This window comes from Desmodus rotundus, chromosome 11 (genome assembly GCF_022682495.2).
Source record: "Desmodus rotundus isolate HL8 chromosome 11, HLdesRot8A.1, whole genome shotgun sequence".
Classification (NCBI taxonomy): domain Eukaryota; kingdom Metazoa; phylum Chordata; class Mammalia; order Chiroptera; family Phyllostomidae; genus Desmodus; species Desmodus rotundus.
The window spans coordinates 88,576,210-88,596,349 of NC_071397.1; the positions used below are offsets into that span (position 1 = coordinate 88,576,210).

Sequence of the window (20,140 nt, forward strand, 5' to 3'; positions counted from 1 at the left end):
GCTCGGTCTCTCTGATGTCACCTTGTTGGGGCCTGAGCGCTTTCCATGGCCTTTGCGCTAACAGCTCTTGCTTTACACTTGATAATCATTACAAGAATTCAGCTTTGGACTTGAGTTTTTACAAAAACAGCCTCTCCTATTTTTCCTTCCCTGGATTTAAAGGAAGCCTGGACTTTGTGCTTCCTAAAGATAGATTTGAGGAACCTCTGAGTCCCCCATCTTCTTGATCAGGGAACTTCTTGACCAATAAACCTTTCCTTACTCCAAACTCTCACGTGTTGAATATTGGCCTTTTTGAAGTGTTGCATACACGAACTTTTGCACGGGGAACAACCTACTGTGAGAGCTGAATTCCCTCTGGGGTTATCAATCATTTGCAAGATCGGCTCTCTAAAGCAGCAATTTTCAACTGGTGGCTGCAAGAAATTTTAAAACATGCAACACCTGACTATTTAATCAGGGGCACTGACTGCTTTTTTCTTAGATTGTTAAATAACAAAAAACTGACAACAGCCAACACAATAACTATCTGGTGTGAATGAATCAAAATTATACCTATCTTTTGTCAGATCAGCAAAAACTATTTTTGGTGTGCCGCGGAATTTGAGGAGTTCGTGTATGTGCCGCGAGATGGACAAGGTGGAGGGTCGCCACTCTAAAGGAAGGCCTGCAAGAGGTCCACACGCTGTGCAATGCAGCCAAAGGATATGGAGATTCTCATGAAGTTTAAAAAATGTAGAGTTAATCTATCCTACTTGGAAGAAACACCATGGAAGATGAGCTTTCCTTTATCAGTGTAGCCAGGATTAAAATGCGTGGCTTGTACTGTACTGTTTTAATGACATTTCATTTTTATACTGGCGTGCCAGTTCAGATCCTGAAATGGCATGTTACTGTGGGACTCTGTTTAAAGTCTGGAAAAACAGTTGAAGATGATGCTTTGAGTTTAATAAACATCAAGAACTCCCACACACTCAGTCTTGGGACAACTAGTAAAGTGAGAGCAGGGGACGATTTCAGAGACATCACTTCTTCCTTTGTCCGAGGTGATGTTTAAATTTGCATCGCTAACTTCGGTTCCTAAACATTTTGCTAAGTACTGTTAGGCTCACTAATTACTTGTAAAGTACTGGTGGTTTGCACGGTGAATTATCATGCCTAGAGTATTTTTGGTTTGTTGTTACTGATGTGATATGCAAGGGGCCAATCACTGAAATCAAAGGATGGGCCATTCTGCAAGAACAGAAAGAGAGAAGTTGGAGCTGCAGTAAAACTGCAGCAAGGCTATCGGGGATGAAGCAAAGGATTATGGAATTAGGTACATGTATTCTGCATTGCATATAAATGCCTCTTCAGTATTATAAGCTCACCTGACTCAATAGAAAATGCTTCCCGACAACCAAACACATTTAAGCTCTCTTAAGGATTGGAACTATCTCACTATTGCTCACGTTTCATCAGCACAACACCCAGTTCAGACCAACGGTTTATAAGCAAAGTGGTATTTCAGAGAGTATGAAATGATGGAAGAAGGGAACAAAAAATCCGTTGTTTGCAGCTGAGAAGACCCATTTTTCTGTCTTCCTGGGTTAGATCTGTATTTGTTTTGAACAGTTATTTGGAAGAACTGTCACAACTATTTTAAGAAGTAACAAATGTCTGTAACATACGGGATTCTGTAGTATAGACAATTGTGACATCTTTTGTTCAGACCAAACCAAACCAAAAAACCAAACAAACATAAAAACCACCCCACACTGCATGTATTACAGTTCAGAATTTAAATAAATCTCCAAATTTCAACTTCCACTAAAATATGTATTTAATTGATGACATCTTACAGAAATGACTAAGAGCTGTTTCCCCCTAATACAGATAGGTATACTTGTATGTGTACATAGTTTTTTACAAAATTGAAGCATATCAAATTGCTTCCCCTATAACTGCAGCTCAAAAGATATACTAGGAAACAAACAGAAACACTAAAATATGCTCATCAGTAAATTCTAACACCACGGGCTTTCTGAATCTCAGCAACAAAAGTGAGTGAGAGAAAGAACATGAGCTCGGGAGCCAGAGCTGGGGACCTGAGCTCCACGCTCTCACCTGTATGTGTCACACACACGTTTCTCGGTATTTTTGAACCTCAGTTCTCTACCTTCAAAACAGGAGAGGTATGAATTATACCAACTTCACGGGGTCGTTGGCCAAATTAAACACATGAATGCACAGGAAAGCTCTTTATAGTATGTAAAGAGCTATAAAAATAATAGTTCTGCTTCATCTCATACAAAAGAATCAATGCATATCTCTCTTCGACTGAAGAATAAGCACCATAAGTGTGTGTGTGTTCTCTTCAGCTGTTTATGTCAAACCTAGAGGAAGAAAGTGCACCTTAACTAAGCACCAAAGCCTCTCGGACACGTGTGACCCAGGGGACATTTCTGTTAGGATTTGCAGGGTAGCCGAGCAGAAGCTAATGAGTCCTGAGGGTCATTTAAAACTTTGAGGGCTCACAGAAAACAGAACAAGAACAAGTGTATTACATCAAATGACTAGGATATAAGCTACTACTCCTTAGTTACCAATTTCGAAGTCCATTAATTCTTCACAGAAGAAGAAACACTACGTAATTAGCACTTGCAGTTATTTGCTTATGTAAATATGACATTCTCTTGCTTCGAGGATAAAATACTAGTCATGGACACGAGTACCAGTGGGATACGGTAAGGAGCCCGATCGCAAATCTATGTCTGTGGGTACAGCCTGCTTACACAGAGCATGGGAAGGGAGGGCTGCAGGGCGTCCATATCATACTGATTTCCACGTCATAATAAGAACTAGTGTTACAAAAACTGCAATATTTACAATCTTAAAACCTGTAAGAACTTAACAGTAAGAACAAATAAAAGTAGAGAAAGCAGGTTAGATAATTTTAAGGTAAACATCAATATGCTTAAAAACCCTATTTAAAGTTAACTGTTTATCCTCACACTAATCAACATGTAACAGCAGTGGGAAAAAGGCTCAGTATTTTGATTTTTCACACAAGACACAGAAAAAAATAATGGCCTAATACTAACATTGTTGGAATGGTATTAACTGTAATGTTACTATGTATGGAGTTACAGTCTGGACCTACCTAAGTTAACTAGGAGTCGGTGTAATTCATCATCTACTTAAAACATTTCTAACAAGATATTGCTGAATTATGTGCTAAAGATACTGAAGGCCCTTCCAAAAATGAGATTCATGTTGGTTGAAGAACCAGGTCATATAAAACTAGGCTAGCTTACTTTCTCTTAATCCATCTCTTTGTAAGACTAACCGTATGGAAAGAAAAGTACATACTACCTGTCTTAACTCCCTCAGATATAGATATTCTTTAGAACAAAAATAAATGTTTTATTAGGAGTGAAAAATTAAACATCTTTATAGATCTTCTGGAAACAGTATATTGAAAAGGGCCCAACAACTACTAGGGCACTGTACAACTGAAAAAGAAATTAATTCACTAAGAATAGTGTGTACTGACATCTGCTGGATACTTATAACTTTACTCTACAAGCTATGAAAGCTCTTAAATACGTTGAAGTTTGCAGACTGAGTCAAGGGTACTTCATTCAAGGTCTTCCGTTTCTTTGGTAAATAGGTCTGCTAGATCCGCCACGGTCAAGACGGAGGCCTCGGAATGCTTCGCCGATGAGTTCGTGTGACTGCAGCGTTTCCCAGTGAGCAAGGTCGGAAAGAAACCCCAAGGGATAAATTATTTTATTTGTATTATATGCTGTTTTAGTCTTACGAAATTAAGAATATAAAAATATTATATTCTTATAATAATATAAGGACATTATTTCTTCCTAAGTTTTTGTAACTGAGTCACATAAGAAACTCCCAGAAGAAAGTAAAGGGTGGGATCATTATGACATCTTGTTAAAATTAGTGAAGACTTCGGCATATTATTTTCAGGCTTTGTCATAAAATGCCTTTTCTCTGTACAACTAATAAGAAAAAGAACAACCCCCTGCCCACAACTGTTACTAATGCTCTCACCTTACAATTTATCTTACTATCCAAACTCAATTTGTTTCAAGAGAATTTCAACAGCAATTCTAATCATTTTATTCAGGCAGCTTAAATATAATCACTGAATTCTGTTACGTATAGAAACCACCACCACAAAAAGCCTTCATGTTTGGGGCAAAAGCTCTTGTGGTAGCCTCTTCCCTTCCCATAAACCATGGATGGAAGACAATTTCTGGTTTCGAATTGCTTCTCTGCTCACTCTGCGAAGTCCCCCAGAGACACGTTCCTGTGAACGAAACCTCTCTCCTGGGCATCCCTCACAAGGATGCAGTAAAGGCATTTGTTTGTTTGCAAAAGGACTTAAGGGAAAACAAGTTATGAAATAATTATTGGGAAGTTTTAGGGTTCCAAAGTTGATGTTTTAAAATTAAGGCTGCTCTGGTCTCTGCTGCTGTTCCGCCTTTGGAGTTAACGTTACAATTACCAGCGGAGTTTTAAGTCAAGACCTTCCTATCTGCGTGTGACTAACAAGGGAAGGTCACAACAGCACTCACTCGTATTTTTGCTGTGTGTAATGCACACCCACGTTTTAGCACTAATTTCCATGTATAATTCATTGTACAGGGGAATCAGTACTGCCCATGTATAATAATGTGCACCCTTAGTTTTCCCTGAAAAATCAGGGCAAAAAAGTGTGCATTATACATGACAAAAATAGCTAAGTTTCAGTTTGCAGATATCAGACCAAGGCTTTTGGGTTGGGCATGAAGATAGATTTCATTTAAAAATCCAATGTGGCAAAGAAATATAGGACAGTTTATATATTTTTACACATTACAATCCCTATTAATATGTCAGGTCGAACACAGAATGAGCATTAACTGGAAATTCTGAATGGGTGAAATGCTGTACCCTGCTTCCAAAAAGCATTTGCACTTACACCTTTTGGCTGACCAAGTGGCTGTCTCGGTGAAGAAGCTCTAAACACTCACACAACTTTATATACAAACAGAAAAACTTCCCCATCCACCAAGTGAGCTGTTACCCACCTCCTCTCGGCGGTTTTCAGCATCGCTTGCATTCTTTCTTCTATTGTCGCTTTAATTAAGAATCTGTGTACGATGGTAGGTCTAGGAGGTACGTAATAATTACAAGGTTAAAAACATCTTAAAGCTAATGAGAACAAACACACTTCATTTTGTATATGCTGTATGTCATCAGCCCGTTGGCAGGTACTAACGAAGGTGCTGGCAGGGGTGGGGGTTCAGCATTGAATAACACACTACTCATCCCCACGAACTAACATTCTAGGGAGGGGAGACAAAATACACACATCGACATTTACGGTACTTTCAGGTTCAGATAACGCCAGGAGGCTGGCGTGAGTTGAAACATGACTGATGGGAATGAGGCTGCTAAGCAGAGGAGGCGTGGGAAGGCTGTCTGCACAGAAGAAACAGTAAGTAAGAGCCCAGTCATGGAAAGACAGCACGCGTGGCACGGGCTTAAACCGTTCGAGGGGCAGAAAGGCGGCCAGCGTGGCAGAAGCACATTGTAATGTGGGGCAGGGAGGTGAGAATGAGACCGGAGGGGTGGCCACAGGTCACCATATAGGGTCTGGCAGGACATGGCAGGAGTCTGGGTTATGTTGTGGGTTTTATGCATGATCTGAGTTACACTTGATCACATTTTAGAAATCCCTTCGGCTGATGTGTGGAGTTGGACTGCTGGGCAGCAGAAGTGGAGACAGAGAAGCCCATTAAGGAGTTCTGCAGTCAGCCAGGGAAGAGGGTGGGTTGTACATGGGTCACATCAGCAAAGGCAGTAAGCAGTCAGTAGGTCTGGAATATTTTTAGGAGGTAGAGCTGACAAGACCTACCTAGATGATGGCTTGGATATGCGGCATGGAAAGGGAAATATGGAAGAGTCCTAGATTTCCGGTTTAAGAAACTATAGAGATGACAGTGCCACATTCTCAGATGGGGCAGCCTTGGGGTGGGGTAAGTTTTATGTTGTCCATGTTAATCTCGAGTTTTCTATCAGGCTTCCAAGGGAGCTGTAGAGTCTAAAGATACAGGTGCAGAGATCGAAGCAGGCATATGCACCTGGGGCGGGAGCTAAAGGGACACGTCTGCAATACATTGAGCCTCCCTACATGCGGCCACAGATGGCCTGTGCTTCTGCCTGAAGCTAGACTCTGCCCTGAGTATTAGTCGGCTCAAGGGCATTGTTCCGGCCTTCTTCCCACCTCCTGCTTCATTAGTGTCTGTTGCTAATGAATCATTCTATTATTTCTCCTGTACGAAAAGGAAGAAACCACCTCTCTTCATCCCACTCTCTTCTTTTTCTCTGCTCTCTGCAGCAAAACTCACGACTCCGGTCCTACGAGCTCCATAGAGGCAGCAGTGCATTGTGGTTAAAAGCATGGGCTGCCGAGGCAGAACGGCTATGTTTGAAACCTGCCACCCCCTTTACTAGCCATGTGACCCTGGGCAAGTTACTTAACCCTCTCTGTTATGTGTTTCTTAATAAATAAATAAACAAAATCCTATCCTATCTTACACGCCCATCAGGCCATTGCCTCCACCTCTCCACCCAAACTGGTTTTGATCTCCACGCTGCTACACCTAATGATCAATCCTCCATCCTTCCCTTACACGACACAGCTGGTCACACCCTCCTTCTCGAGTTCTAGGCTTTACTTGGCTCCAAGGACAGCTCTCCCCTCCAGTGTTCTTCCTAATCCACTGTTTGATCCTTATTTGTCCTCTTTGCTTTACTTGTCCTTTCTCCTCTTCACCCGGAGCTTAACTTTGGGGTGCTCTGGAGTTTCATCCTTGGTCCTCCTCTCTACCTATGCTCTCTCCCTTAACAATCACATGTAGTCTTGACTTAAAAATACTACCATTATATGCTGGTAACTTTCAGATTTTTCTCCGAACTCCAGACATCTTTACGGAATAGACATCTCCATTTGGGTGTCTTAATAAACATCTCAAACTTGTATCTAAAAGGAAGTTCTGCCCTTCCCCCCCCCCAAATCTGCTCTGCCTGATGGTCTTCCTCTGGTCAACTGAAAGCTGCTTCATCCTTCAGCTGTCCAGGCCGAACACCATGGCGCTAACCTGGACTCTTTCACAGACCATGTCCAGTCTGTCCCCAAACACTACTGATTCTACCTTTGAAATATATCCAGACCCTGACCACGTCTCACCATTTCCACTGTCGCTGACGTGGCCAGGTCAACTGCAAGGCCCACCAGGATCACCGCAGTCGCCTTCTTTCTACGTGCCCTGCGTCTAGTCGCCCTTGTTTCCCTCTCCCCGCGGCCCGAACACGGCATTCAGATGACTGTTTCAACACTGACATCACGTCACTCCTCTGCTCAAGGCCTCCCAACGGCGCTGGGCCCCGTAACCCCCCCCCCCCCAACACGCACACACCACTCCAGCCGAGCTCTGTGACTTCATCCCTATTTCTTTCCGCTTTGCTTACTCTACTTCAGCAACTCTGGCTCCTTCCTATTCCTGAAGCACACCAGGTACACTCCTGCCTTTAGGCCTTTCCACTAAGCGTTCTATCTACACGAACATTCTTCTTTACGGTATACCTCCTCAGCTTTCTTTATCTCACTTCTCACCTCTCTGCTCAAATACTACCTTCACCATAACAGCCTCCCCGGCCAGCCACCTGCACTCTTAACCCTCCTCACCACTCTACTTTTCTAACTCCCAACACAGCACACACTTTACTTACTATGTTTACTGTTTACCATCTGTCTCTCTACCAACTCCTTATAACCACAGTTTAAGCCCCATGAGGGCTTCTCAAATGCCTAGAACAGTGCCTGGCAGACGGGCGCTCAGTACAGACTGAGTGATGTGGTATCAGTACGGGAGGCTGTCCAAGTGGGTGATGGAAAGAAGAGGTACTTCTGACCTGATTGTATCTGTCTGCCCGTGTGAGGCAAGACCATCGTCAATGGGGAGGAGGAAGATGTAGAAGACTTAAGATAGTCTCCTTGGAAAAAAGGACAATATATTTACAATGGAAGCACAGAACTGTCAAGTAGTGTTAAATGTGTTTTTAGGCTTGTAGCCTTTCATCTGAGAAGGGTCCAATGCATGCTTTAGAAACACTGACAAGTCAAGAAGTATGTTTAAAAATGTAAGACAAAAAAAAAAGTAAAAAACCCCAAACGAACAACACATAGCTGCATTTTAAATGAGAAGTGGTAGCCTGTAAAGCAGGCTGCATATACTCCGTTACTTTGCCATAGAGTGCTGGGGGTCTGTTAGATGAACATGGGTCTTTCCTGCTTAAAAGCCAGCCATCATGTGTCCTCTCGGCTGTGGCTTGCGGAGCAGTCCACGTTTTGAGCGTGGCACGCAAGAGCTCACCCCTGCCATTCCAGCCTCGACACTCCATGCCCCGCAACTGCAGGCCCTTACAGTCACTAGAAAGACCATGTTGCTTATGTCCCCTGTGCTTCTGAAGAAGGAACTCTTTGGCTGCGTCAACAGCCCTTTTTAGCCCAACTTCCTTCAAGACTCAACCTGACAAAGTGCTTTCTGACTCTCCAGCACACAGTGATCACTCCCTTCCTTTGTTACCAGGTACTTCTATTGTACTTTTGCACATTCTACTACATTATGTTCTACTGCATGGTAACCTTGCTGGGGCAATACATTGTCTTATCCGACTTACCCTTCAGCATCCGGCACAATGCTGACATATAGTAGGTACTCAATCAATATTTACTTAAGAAGTTCTTCATATGGATGCATTTCTTTGAATAAAAGTAGTATACACTATGTAATATATACTATTTGGTTGCTTTGGGCCTTATAACTATATCTAATTATCTCTTAGAGTAGACCTATCTTAGAGTGGGGCTCTCTTTTCATAAGGTGACGAATTTAAAAAGGAGGTGTTTGTTTTTAGTCATGCATGAAACATGCCTTCTTTTAAAAATATGAGCTACCTGAGACAATAAAAAATCAATTCTTCCCAATGGTATGATGGATGACTCCATCTTTGCATTTGTCTTAAGTATTTTAAGAAGCTGCTTTGATGAAGCAGCATAGTTTGTGAAAGAGAAACGAAGAAAATCTAGAATTTGGGGGTTTGTTACTCGGAGGAGGGAGGGTTGGAAATCACTCAAAATGTTTTCTTAAAAAATAGATTTCATTTATTTATTTTTAAAGAGAGGAGAAGGGGGGGGGGAAAGAGAGGGAGAGAAACATCCATGTCACTGAGAAACACTGACCAGCTGCCCCTCCCGCACCCAACCGGGGACCTGCCAGGAATTGAACCAGGGACCTTTTGCTTGGCAGGACAATGCCCAACAAACCGAACCACCACACTGGTCAGGGCTCAAAATGTCTCTTGGTCAGATACTAGTACTTGAAAATTTAAAAAACGAGGAGGAGATGAGGAATGAACAGGTCATGCTGCACAGAAATGAGTTTAAACACGGACTGGTACCTTAGGAACTTGAAGCAATTGTGACCGACACTAATTTAAGTCCTTACTTTGTCTGTCCGATTCGGTGCACCCTTCCTATGGCCTGAAGCTCATGGGCAGGGTTCAGTATGGGCTCCACCAACAGAACGTGAGTAGCTTCAATGATAGTTAATCCATTAGAACCTGTGTGCAGGGGCAGCAGCAAAATATTGATTTGGGGATCATGTTTAAATGCTGAAAGGTTCTCCTAAAAAAGAAAGGTACATTTAAATTTTAGCTGGATCAGTTAAAAATAAGAGCAATACATTACAGCTAATGTTAAAATATGCCTAATGGCATCCATTTCATTGTGAAATGCAATAGCTAAGAAAATTCAATGTAAAATTACCAATTTTAGGAAATGTAAGCTTGTTGTGTGACTTTATGAGGATGTGTCCCATCAGCTTGAGTGGTATCACAAGATACACATATGTGATGTGTGCACATCAAACTACATGAGCCAAGAGAAAGGGAAGAGTGTGGTGGGCTGAGTCAGACTCAGTATGAGGTGAGAGCACGAATCCGCTCGATTTTCACTGGATCATTTTCTGTGTGTCTCTTTGGGTGCGCCCGGCGTTGTGCTGGGAGTGGCGGAAGGACATCTGACCACATGTAGTTCTGCCTGACGCAGTGTCTTTAGAACCTAACCCCAGGGACGCGAGGCCCCTGCCCGCTCCGAAGGTTTGTCAGAGGCCAGCTCTTGCTATACTGAAGAAATGTACCTCAGGTCAGAAATAACTGAACAGGAAGAAAATTACTACAGTTTCTCTACTTTGCTTTTTAACATTTTATAATTAATCAAGAAACAAGGCAATAAATAAGAATAACATGGTTAACAGAAGTTTCAATTTGCAACTGAATCCACTTCTACAAACATGAGAAAATCTTGCTGACGTACCTGAAATGTCTTAACACGACTGATCTGTGCGAACTCCATGTTGTTGTCGGCGAGGGCTTTGGAGATGATGTCCAGGACGTCCTGCCACTGAGAACACAGGAGACAGTAAGGAGGTGTCTGCACGCGGCTGTCACATAAAGAGAATCTGAAAAGAACCTAAGTCAAAACAGGACTCAGAATTAAGTAAACACAAAACCACAGAGTACCATTCATACTTAGTTACATCTTGAAGCGGTAGTGTCTGTGTATGTTTTAAATCAAATGCTGGTTAAAAATAGGGTAAAAAAAATAAGCATCTGTGAGAACTGAATTAAGATAAATATAAATAGAAAATAAATAATGGGGAGCTTAATAAATGTGGTTACTTACCTCTCCACAATGAAAACTAGAATTTTTATTCAATATGTTATTTAGTTGTTTTTCTTTTTATTTTCTTTTTAAAAAATTTTTTTTAAAAGATTTTATTTAATTATTTTCAGAGAGGGCAAAGGAAGGAGAAAGGGAAAGAAACATCAATGTGTGGTTGCCTCTTGGGTGCCCCTACCAGGGACCTGGCTCACAACCCAGGCATGTGCCCTGGCTGGGAATCGAACTGGCGACCCTTCGGTTCACAGGCCAGCACTCAGTCCACTGAGCCACACCAGCCAGGGCTGTTTTCCTTTTTCTTAAACAATCACGTTCATTTGTGAAATGAGACTTTCAAGGTTATTTATTCCAATTTTAAAAAGTATTAATATAGGAAAATTTCTAAGTAAAACTAATATAAAAACATGAAGTGCAGCTGTAGGAACTATCTTGTGAAACCATCACAAAATTCTATCAAAATAATTCTCTTGCATGGACATAGAAAAAAATCTGACATGGAGAAATCTATCAGTAATTCTAAACCTCACCTATACCATGGTCAACATTAAAAATTAGCTCTCAGATATACACTGATCAGGGACAGAAGGCCAGTCTGAGTTAACCCTGAGGGTGAAAAGGCTGGCTGTACCGTTGAAAAAACGAGGGCTTTAGCTCCTGGATCTCTCAGCTGGATTCTCATCAGAGTTCTGACCACAGCTTCCACTTTCGTAGAATGACTGCCCTTTGAACACAAAGAAGAAAACACATTACTACCAAATAAAATTTAGCGAACAGTGGAATGGAAAACAACATGAAGTACTTTTGTTATCAAAACTATATGATAGGTGCATATGTGTTTAACCTTTTAAATACTGTGCTTGTTGGAAATTTTCTTTAGTGTCAAAGTGTAAAAGTTACGGAATTTATACTCTGAGAGAACTGAATAGGAAAGCACACCAAAAATTCATACAGTGATATGACCTTGAAGATAAGATACTTTAGCTAAGTGGTTAGGTTTGGAATTACACAATTTTGTTACTTTGGATAAGCACAATTTATATCCCAAAACTCTACTCACTTCAGATATTATGGCACTGGAAATACTGAAAGTACAGTGACTCAAAACTCTAACGTAAGCAAACTGTGGAGCATGCAACCCACGAAAAACCCTTTCTTACAACGGCAGTGCAAAGGACAATGACAGCGGCACCAATGAGGTCCCCTCGGACGAGCCTTAAAGGAAGCGAGGTGAACACAAAGAGTGCTTTTTGCATAGCCATTTCCACCATCAGAGTATGACAGTGAGGAAAAAAAGGGAGAAACCGGACAATGAAGAAAGTAAGCAAGTGTTTTTATAGCCTCCACTGAGAAAGTTTTTCTCCTGGAATGCTCTGGGAGACGGTAAGACATGGAGGTTAAGGGCGTGGGACTTCAAGCAAGGCAAATCTAAATTCCACTGCCAGTTCTGCATCTCACTCTTTCCGGACTCTCGCCTTTCTAAGCCTCGGTTTCCTCCTCGTCCAACAGGGACGATCACTGTGTCTGTTCCCAAAGGTGGCTGTGATGGTTACATGAGAAATACATACCAAGCGTTTAGCTTGATACCTGGCAAACAACAGACACTCTGTAATTTCTCTCTCTGAGCCTTTAAGTAGGAGCACTATCATGGGAGTCTACCTTCATAAGAATCCGTAATTTGTTGTTAAATGAAAAGAAAAGTTTATACACAACAAAGGACGGCTGGTCTACAAAGGCAGGACAGAAAATGTAGTAAAAAACTGAATAGAAGTTAGATAAGGATCTAGTTTCTGTCCTATTTGCTAGATAGATCACGAGCACTTTCCCCACAACTTAAAAAATTACCAGAGGGCAATATACGTTAATTGGACAACTAAGCTAATAGAAGTACCTAGGATTAAAAATTTAAAAATGTTCATGTCCTAGTCCCTCTCAACACCACTAAGAATTTGGCACTGATTGTTAAACCTTCTTTGGCACTTTAGACGCCTACATAAAAGTGTATACGCCACCCACAAATATCCTTTAACATGGCCTTTCATTTGACATTGTGTCTTAGAAACCTTTGCATGTAGGAGTGGTTGAACAATACTTAGGGCATATTTTCTTATTAATATAGATTTAGCTTGATTTCTCATTATTTGCTGACTGTGCTTGCACGTGCAGCTTTGGAAATGTGCAAATATCAAAGTCGATGTAGGCACATCCAAGTAGAGCTGTTGTCAAAGGTGAAAGGAACTTTTCAGATATTTGGGTTTTGATAGATTCCCTATCAAACTGCCCTCTAAGATGCTAGAACTTTTAGCTATTAACAGTTAAATTGGTAACATGTGTACACTTGTTAAAATTTAACTTTTTGCCAACCTGATAGGAGAAATGAGGAACCAAATTTTTACCCAGTCTGCATGTTTCTGAGAGTGAGCTACATGTTATTTACAGGACATTTAGTATGTCTCTTCTGTGAACTGTCTATTCACATCCTTTGCCAATTTGTAAAAACTGGGTTATCTTATTTATTTCTAGGGCCTCTCATATGCTGTACACGTTAAGCCTTTGTAAGAGGTTTACACGTTGTAAATATTTTCCTGCGCCTTTGTATGTAGGTCACATTTAATGCGTTAAATGCAATAATGTAAGCCAAGGTACTGCATTAAATACATTGTTACAGTGACTCACAAATACTTGACGAATGACATCTGGGCTTAAAAACTAAGTGTTTTTCAAGTTTACTATTATATTCCATTTTTTTTGAGCTTGACATTTAAATTTGTCTTGCATAAGGGAAAGATGAGAAATTTATTTGGAAAAGACAGCTTTTTCCTCAATTGATTGCCCTGCCATGCTTCAACCTAGAATGATTTCATATGATGATTATAAAATATCACACCCCAGAGTCATTCATCAGTCCACATATTGTTTCAAAACAATGATCAAATAGCATTTACTTTTGTATCACCTAGAGCCTAGGTTTTAAATAGTACACATAATCAGTGTATTTAATGCAAAAAATTAGTATTTACATTTAGCCTTCTCAAACTCAAACATGACTGAATAAAACAAATAAGCGAAATATAAATAAAAGGGGGTTAGAATACAATTTAAAATTTTCACCATGCTTCTTATTCATTGAGAATGATCAACAAGGGACAAATAAAATCTTGTGATTAACCTTTAGCTTTCCCACTTAGAAAAGCTCGCGTGGCTCAGAGAAGCACCCACAGCCAACAACGGGACTTAATCCGACACAAAGCTGGTTCTCAGTGGGTTGTTAGGTGTCATGTAAGGAAATCATTGGAACTGGTCTTCAAAGAGGCCACCAAGGGGAGGGTGGTGTCATCTCACTCAGCTGATCCGCAGGGATGGTTCCCACCTCCCTACCTGTAAGCAGCTCTAGGGAAGCTTAGCCAACTCAGCAAACGCTGTGGGTCTTACAGGGAACATCAGAATGCAACTTTGTATATACCATTGACTGACTTTCTCTAGATATGGAAGGCATGTCTGTAATTAGGTAACAAAAGTGAATGTTTAAAAATTATAATATAAAAACGATACCACAACACAAATTAGCATGTGGAGAGAAGATTTCCTCATAATTTAAAGTGAGGAGTTGACATATACTGTCTAAAGCTAGTATTTCAAGAAACAAAACTTATTTATATTAATGAAAGTCACATAAAAGATCTCTATAACTAAAAATATAAATTGGTCATAGTGGCAAGGCAAAGAAAGAATGGAGGAAAGCATTACTTTTCATTGTGCACTTTTTGTGAATTATTTCTACTAAAAATAAATACAGGGTGGGGCAAATAGTGTGAGTACATGAAGGAGTTTATTCTTGTGTTATTGTTTATTAATTACTGTATTATTTTCCATTTGAACAACCGTAAACCTACTTTTGCCCCACCCTGTATTACACTTTTTGTCTACTCTTATTTCTTACAGATGAACAGGGTTTTAGGGGCATGAGAGGGAGGCCAGTAATTCTGGGACTTTTCAAACTTAGTACCTCCATGGGGATTGTGTTTATCACAAGAGAACTGCTCTTCTGAACTCTGCGAAGAGCCTGGTGCTCACGCTATTGTGTCTGCAGCATCTCTGGCTGCTCTAGGGTCAAGTGGACGTCTAGTCTGCGCCACCTGCCACGGATGGTGGGTTCAGCTTTGTTAGAGGTGGGGTGGTCACATCTAAAACGGAGCACAGATAATACTTCAATTTTCCAATTATTACTTTGATTTTTGCAATCTTTTAAACACTACAAGAATCAAAGGTCTTGAGACTAGAGATATTTTGAAGATTCATCTTACTGAAGAGCATCACTTTAAAGAAGGTAAATTTATACAACTTATCTCCCCTTCCCCAAAGAGAACTATGTTCCCCAATCAGTAATATGACCAATTGGATTATGACTTGGTGACAGGTAACTGATTTTTCCTTAGGTTTCCGTTGGTGGTTTGTAACTTGCAAATAGCAGGAATGTTTCCCACTATTGTTCAGTTGGGAGGAAGTCATTTCCTTTCGTGGTATTTTATTACTTTCATTACTTTTATTCTGGACGTCTCTTTTTGAGGCAGAGCTCTTCCCATGTGCCTGTGCTATCCATAGTAGTTTCAGCTAAGGCCAGTTAACATTGCTTTATTTCTGGTTGCACCTGTTCACCATGCTAAAAACCCATGCTAGCAGTGGCAGACACAACTCGGTGCTCTTATGCAGCTTGTACAACTGGTCTCCCAAAATGGGAGCACTTTCCCAGTAAAGGCCTGGGGCAAGTGCTGGGCTCTTTAGGCACCCACAGCTTACTTGAATGAAGTTCAACGGGAACACCGCTGAGGCTGTGGGAAATCCTCACACGTGCACAAGGACACCAAAATATTACCCTGTTCTTTTAAATACTTTGCATGATGATTTTTCAAGTTACCAACTGCAAAAAAATTAAAATTTTATTTGGACTCAAAGGGTCTTAGGGATATTATATGAAATACTATTCAATCGTCTGTCCGTCCACCCATGCACCCGTCTATCCATTGAGTCCCTGTTACACGCCAAGCATGACTCTAGACGTCGGGGACACTCTACTGAGTAAGACAAAGTCCTCACCTCAGAAACAATGTCTTTTCCACATTTTAATGAAGTTTACACTCCACAGAGTGTAAGTTCTTCATAAAGGCAATTTAATAAAGATACTTTATGGCTTAAATTGTAGAAGTCGCCATTGCAGGTTCAAGTTATCGCAGGCTGCTGTTCCCTTCGACACCACACTAACAACAGTTCAGAACTGCAAGTGCTAATTTGTCCAGTGATAGAAACTGGTTTTGTAATTATTAATATATCTACCCATGGCATTTATAACAAAAACACACAACTGCATTCTAAAGTTACCAGTTAATGTTCAAGTATAACTATATTTAAATAGAATCATTTGTGGATTGTATTTACCCAAATATCCTGCCAACTTTAAACTCAGTCAAAATTTTACAGTGTTTTTTCCACATAGATGTTTATTTTAATTATGTTTAGAATGTACAAGACTTCTTTTTCACAAGTCACCTCTGAACCAACTGAACAGAACCACCCCCCAACCAAAAAAAAAACAAAAAACAAAAAACAAAAGGAAAGGAAGCAACATGATTCTACACATAGAGTCTGACATATGGTATTTCTAGGTTTCTCTGGGAGTCTGAAGGCAGAAATACAGTATTTTGTTCCCCTACAGAAAAGGCTGCATAAAACATATCAATTGTCAGTAGATTTACCTGTTAAAAATGAATCCCCTATCAACTAAGGCAAAACCTGTGGGAATGGGCCTGAAAAAACATTTATTCTAAAAAGCAGGCCAGTGAATTATTAGACACTCCAAAGTGTGAGAAGGTGAAGCCCTGGGCACGGGGGTGGGATGGTGGGAAGGCGGCTGCTTGTGGTGACTACATCCCTGTAGTGTATTTTCTCCTGGGCAGAAACTTCTTACGACATAAAAACCTCATCTATTACAGGGTCAGGGATGCCACTCAGAAAATGCTTCACATGAAACCTAGCCAAGCTCAGGACACAGGGAACATGCCACGTGGGCACATGTTCTGCCAGGAGGCCTACTTCAGCGTCCAGAATGCTGGCCGTTGTCAGAACTTGCAAGGGGAATTTTGTTGACTCCGTGAAATGCCCGGTGTGTTCCAAGGGTCATTTAGGAATACTGTCACACTGCCGTTAGGGCAGGTACAGTCTCTCACTTCCATGTATCCACTAAAGAGAACACTTGTGACCTCAGTGTTCCATTTATTTCTATGGTCAATCAACGGAATTCCTTACACTATAAATTACCAGTAGAAAAAATGTCTTATGTTATTTAATACTACTTTTATGTTTTTTCAAATATCTATTATCTGAAATCAGCCACATAATTAAGCACTATGTATGACATATGATATATTATATTATTTATTATGTCCAAGAGTCTCAACTGTTGGTGTACAGTGAAATAAACATTTTAGATAATACAAAAACTGTAATGAAATAAAAAAAATTACTTCTCAGGGTTGTTTAATAAAAAGATCAGGAATTTGATAATCAATAATAAATAAAACCCTAAATTTAGAAATAGTTGGATCTAATAGTTACAAAATTTGAAAACAATGCCTAGATTATTCACCCAGAGCCATCTTTTTAAATACCTGATCACACCCTCAACTCCACGGCAGACGATGCGACCGTCCAGTGGGAGAGCGTTAGACAGAAGAGTGCAGTCAGTCTGGGAGAGCACTAAGCTGACGCTGCAAGCAGAGGTGGCAGACACCAGGGCCGAAATGTGGCAGGAGAAAAGGGGACAAGTGGCAGAAGTGGCAGACAGAAATGATGACAGGAAAGACATGAGAAGCAAAAGTAAAGGCAGCAAAGGGCAAGGCGAGGATGTGGGAGAGGGGTAAACCTTGCTTGCGTGACAGGTACGATATTCAGTCATGTTACACAATGGGAAGGAAATACAAGTATATACGCATCTATGACAGAAGAGAAATTAACTTTAGTGAGTCCTGCAGTCTTCTAACTTTTTACAAGAGGCTTCTACGAATTCGTGTGTTCATCAATACCCATGAAAGACAGGAAGAAGTCCGAGCACAATAAACACATTTGTACACGGATGTTCCTGTCCCAACAGGACAACACGTGGCACTGTCCTGTCCGAAGGACAGGTGTCTAGGAAAGCTGCCACAGGACAAGCAGCTGTGAGGCTTGATGGGCTCCATGGTTCAGTTTCACAGAGACTGGGCTGTTTACTGGTAGCCAGAGCAATCGCTTCCTGACCCTCAGTGCATTAGGCCTGACACAGCAGTTCTTTCCTATGCCGTTCCCTGTCCCGGGAATGCTTTCATCTACGAGTCAGCAGCCCTTCTTAGCCACAGATGCCATCTGTGGCCCTTGGGATGCCTGAGGCCAGAGGAAGAGATAGAGAGAGAGAGGGCTAGGGAAGACTATTTTTATGACCAGGCAAGGGAGGGAGAAACCGCAGGAGTGGGAAGAAAGGAAGAGCAGGCGACAGACAGAGAAGGAGGGCAGTTCTCCGAGTGGTGAGTAGCATGAGGTAGCCAACTTGAGATATTGTATAATGCCCACTTGGACGACCCTTCAGCACTCAGTCTTACCGCTTCGTCTTCCAGAACTCTTTTCCTGCACTTCACTTGGGTCACCCACGTCTACAGTCACATCTGAGTGCTGAATACCTGTCCTCTCTGAAAATGACTAATTAAGATCATCTATCCTCTGAAAAGAACATATTCGCTTATAGCTTATTTGCTCGAGAGTCCAACCTACACCTGTTACTTGGTTTCAATAAGTAACCTCTCTTCTCTTTCTACATCAACACTCTCCCTGTCTTTTTACAGATTATCCCTTCTCTCTCCCATATGTTCAAATCTATCCTTCTTTACTGCAGATTAAACACGCTCAAGAATCTTTCCTCTTAAACAAAATAAAAACAACACAGAGTCTGTCTGTACTTAATATCTGCTATGGTTACAACTCTCATTCTTCCACTCCTCAGCTACATTTGTGAAAGAGCTGGGCATTTTCTCTTCCTACTTACTCACTTCCTGTTCACTTCTCATTCCATACCAATCTGCTCTTGGCCCCTCCATTTCCACCGACAGAGCTCCTTCTGACGTTATTAATGACCTTCATTAGCTAAATTAGTATATATTGTGTTCAGCCCCCTTCAGCATCATTGGATAGTTCTGATAATTGCCTCCTTATTAAAGCTGGCAGCATATTCTCTTGGATTATGTCTCTAGTTGCTCCTTCTTAGCCCTCTCCCGCCCCCGCCCCCCAGCTCTGCTCCCTTTATTCCACCTTTAAAAAGTTATGGAGCTCTGCAGGACCTGATCTAAAGCTCACTTCTACACTCCCTTCCAGAAGTAATCTCATTCACTCTTGTGGTGGCAAAGATCACCTATGCCAATGACCGCAGTTTGTTTGCTTAATCTCTAGCTCCACATATTAACACTGCGTTGGATTGTTCTTACTTGAATATCTTAGGCACCTCAGAGACAGTATGTCTAAATGTACTTTTCTTCCAAGTACCCCAATATAGTAGCTGCCCCATTACCCACCTGATTTTTCACATCAGATACCAGGAGGTCACCTATGAAATCTCCTTCTTCATCAACCCCTTCAACATTCTATCTTACTAATCAACTTTCCTCTAAATATCTTTTGAATATATCCACTTCTTTCCTTCTCTGCTGACACCAACATAATCAAGCCACCATCACTACTGCTGTAGCCTCCGAAACCAAATTCTGCCTCCGAATTTTCTCTACACTGTTATTTTCTAGGGAGCAACAAGACTGGTATTTTCAGGTTTTACTCAAGTAACAGTAGGAATAAACAGCAATGAGATATTCTTTAATTCAGCTATAGTTTTCTCAGGAGGGGGCATCTTAATAACTGCCTAATATACTAGTATCCTAACTGAAACTGCCTAAGAGGCAGTTTCGAGTTGTAGTTAATTCTGCTACAAAATACAACCCTTAAACCTAAGTGAGAAGAGACCATCAAAGACCAGAGGAGGAGGAATTAAGGAAAAAGAATCTTCCACCTCTTGCTTAAGAGCACGCTCCACGCTTCTCTCGATTCCTTCTGACCTATGTCCTGTGCTATCTCCATACATTCACGTATTTATTAGTCTTTCATCTAAGTTTGGTTAGCGGAAAAAGAACACATTTAAGAAAAATAAAGAACAAAAATGTCTAGTACAGGCTTTTCATTAATAAATGTCCCTCAGGGAGGAAGTCTCGTTACAGATCCTGTTTGGATTGCAAATTATAGTCACTTTCTTAAAATTCTGAAGGAAGCCTGGGAGAAAAA

At 41.0% G+C, this 20,140-nt stretch overlaps 1 protein-coding gene across 2 annotated transcripts in view; it reads right to left on the reverse strand.

Annotated features, from left to right (window-relative positions):
• Positions 1-302: 302 nt before the first annotated feature.
• SHPRH (SNF2 histone linker PHD RING helicase) overlaps positions 303-20,140 on the reverse strand; it is a 73,202-nt gene continuing 53,364 nt past the window's right edge. For both annotated transcript variants that reach the window (XM_024551945.4, XM_053913825.2), the window contains exons 26-30: positions 11,424-11,516; positions 10,430-10,516; positions 9,561-9,739; positions 5,076-5,156; positions 303-3,716 (exon numbers count right to left, since the gene is read on the reverse strand). In XM_024551945.4, coding sequence (XP_024407713.2) covers positions 3,620-3,716; positions 5,076-5,156; positions 9,561-9,739; positions 10,430-10,516; positions 11,424-11,516 — 537 coding nt within the window. In that variant the 3' untranslated portion in view covers positions 303-3,619. The remainder of the gene's footprint in view (positions 3,717-5,075; positions 5,157-9,560; positions 9,740-10,429; positions 10,517-11,423; positions 11,517-20,140) is intronic.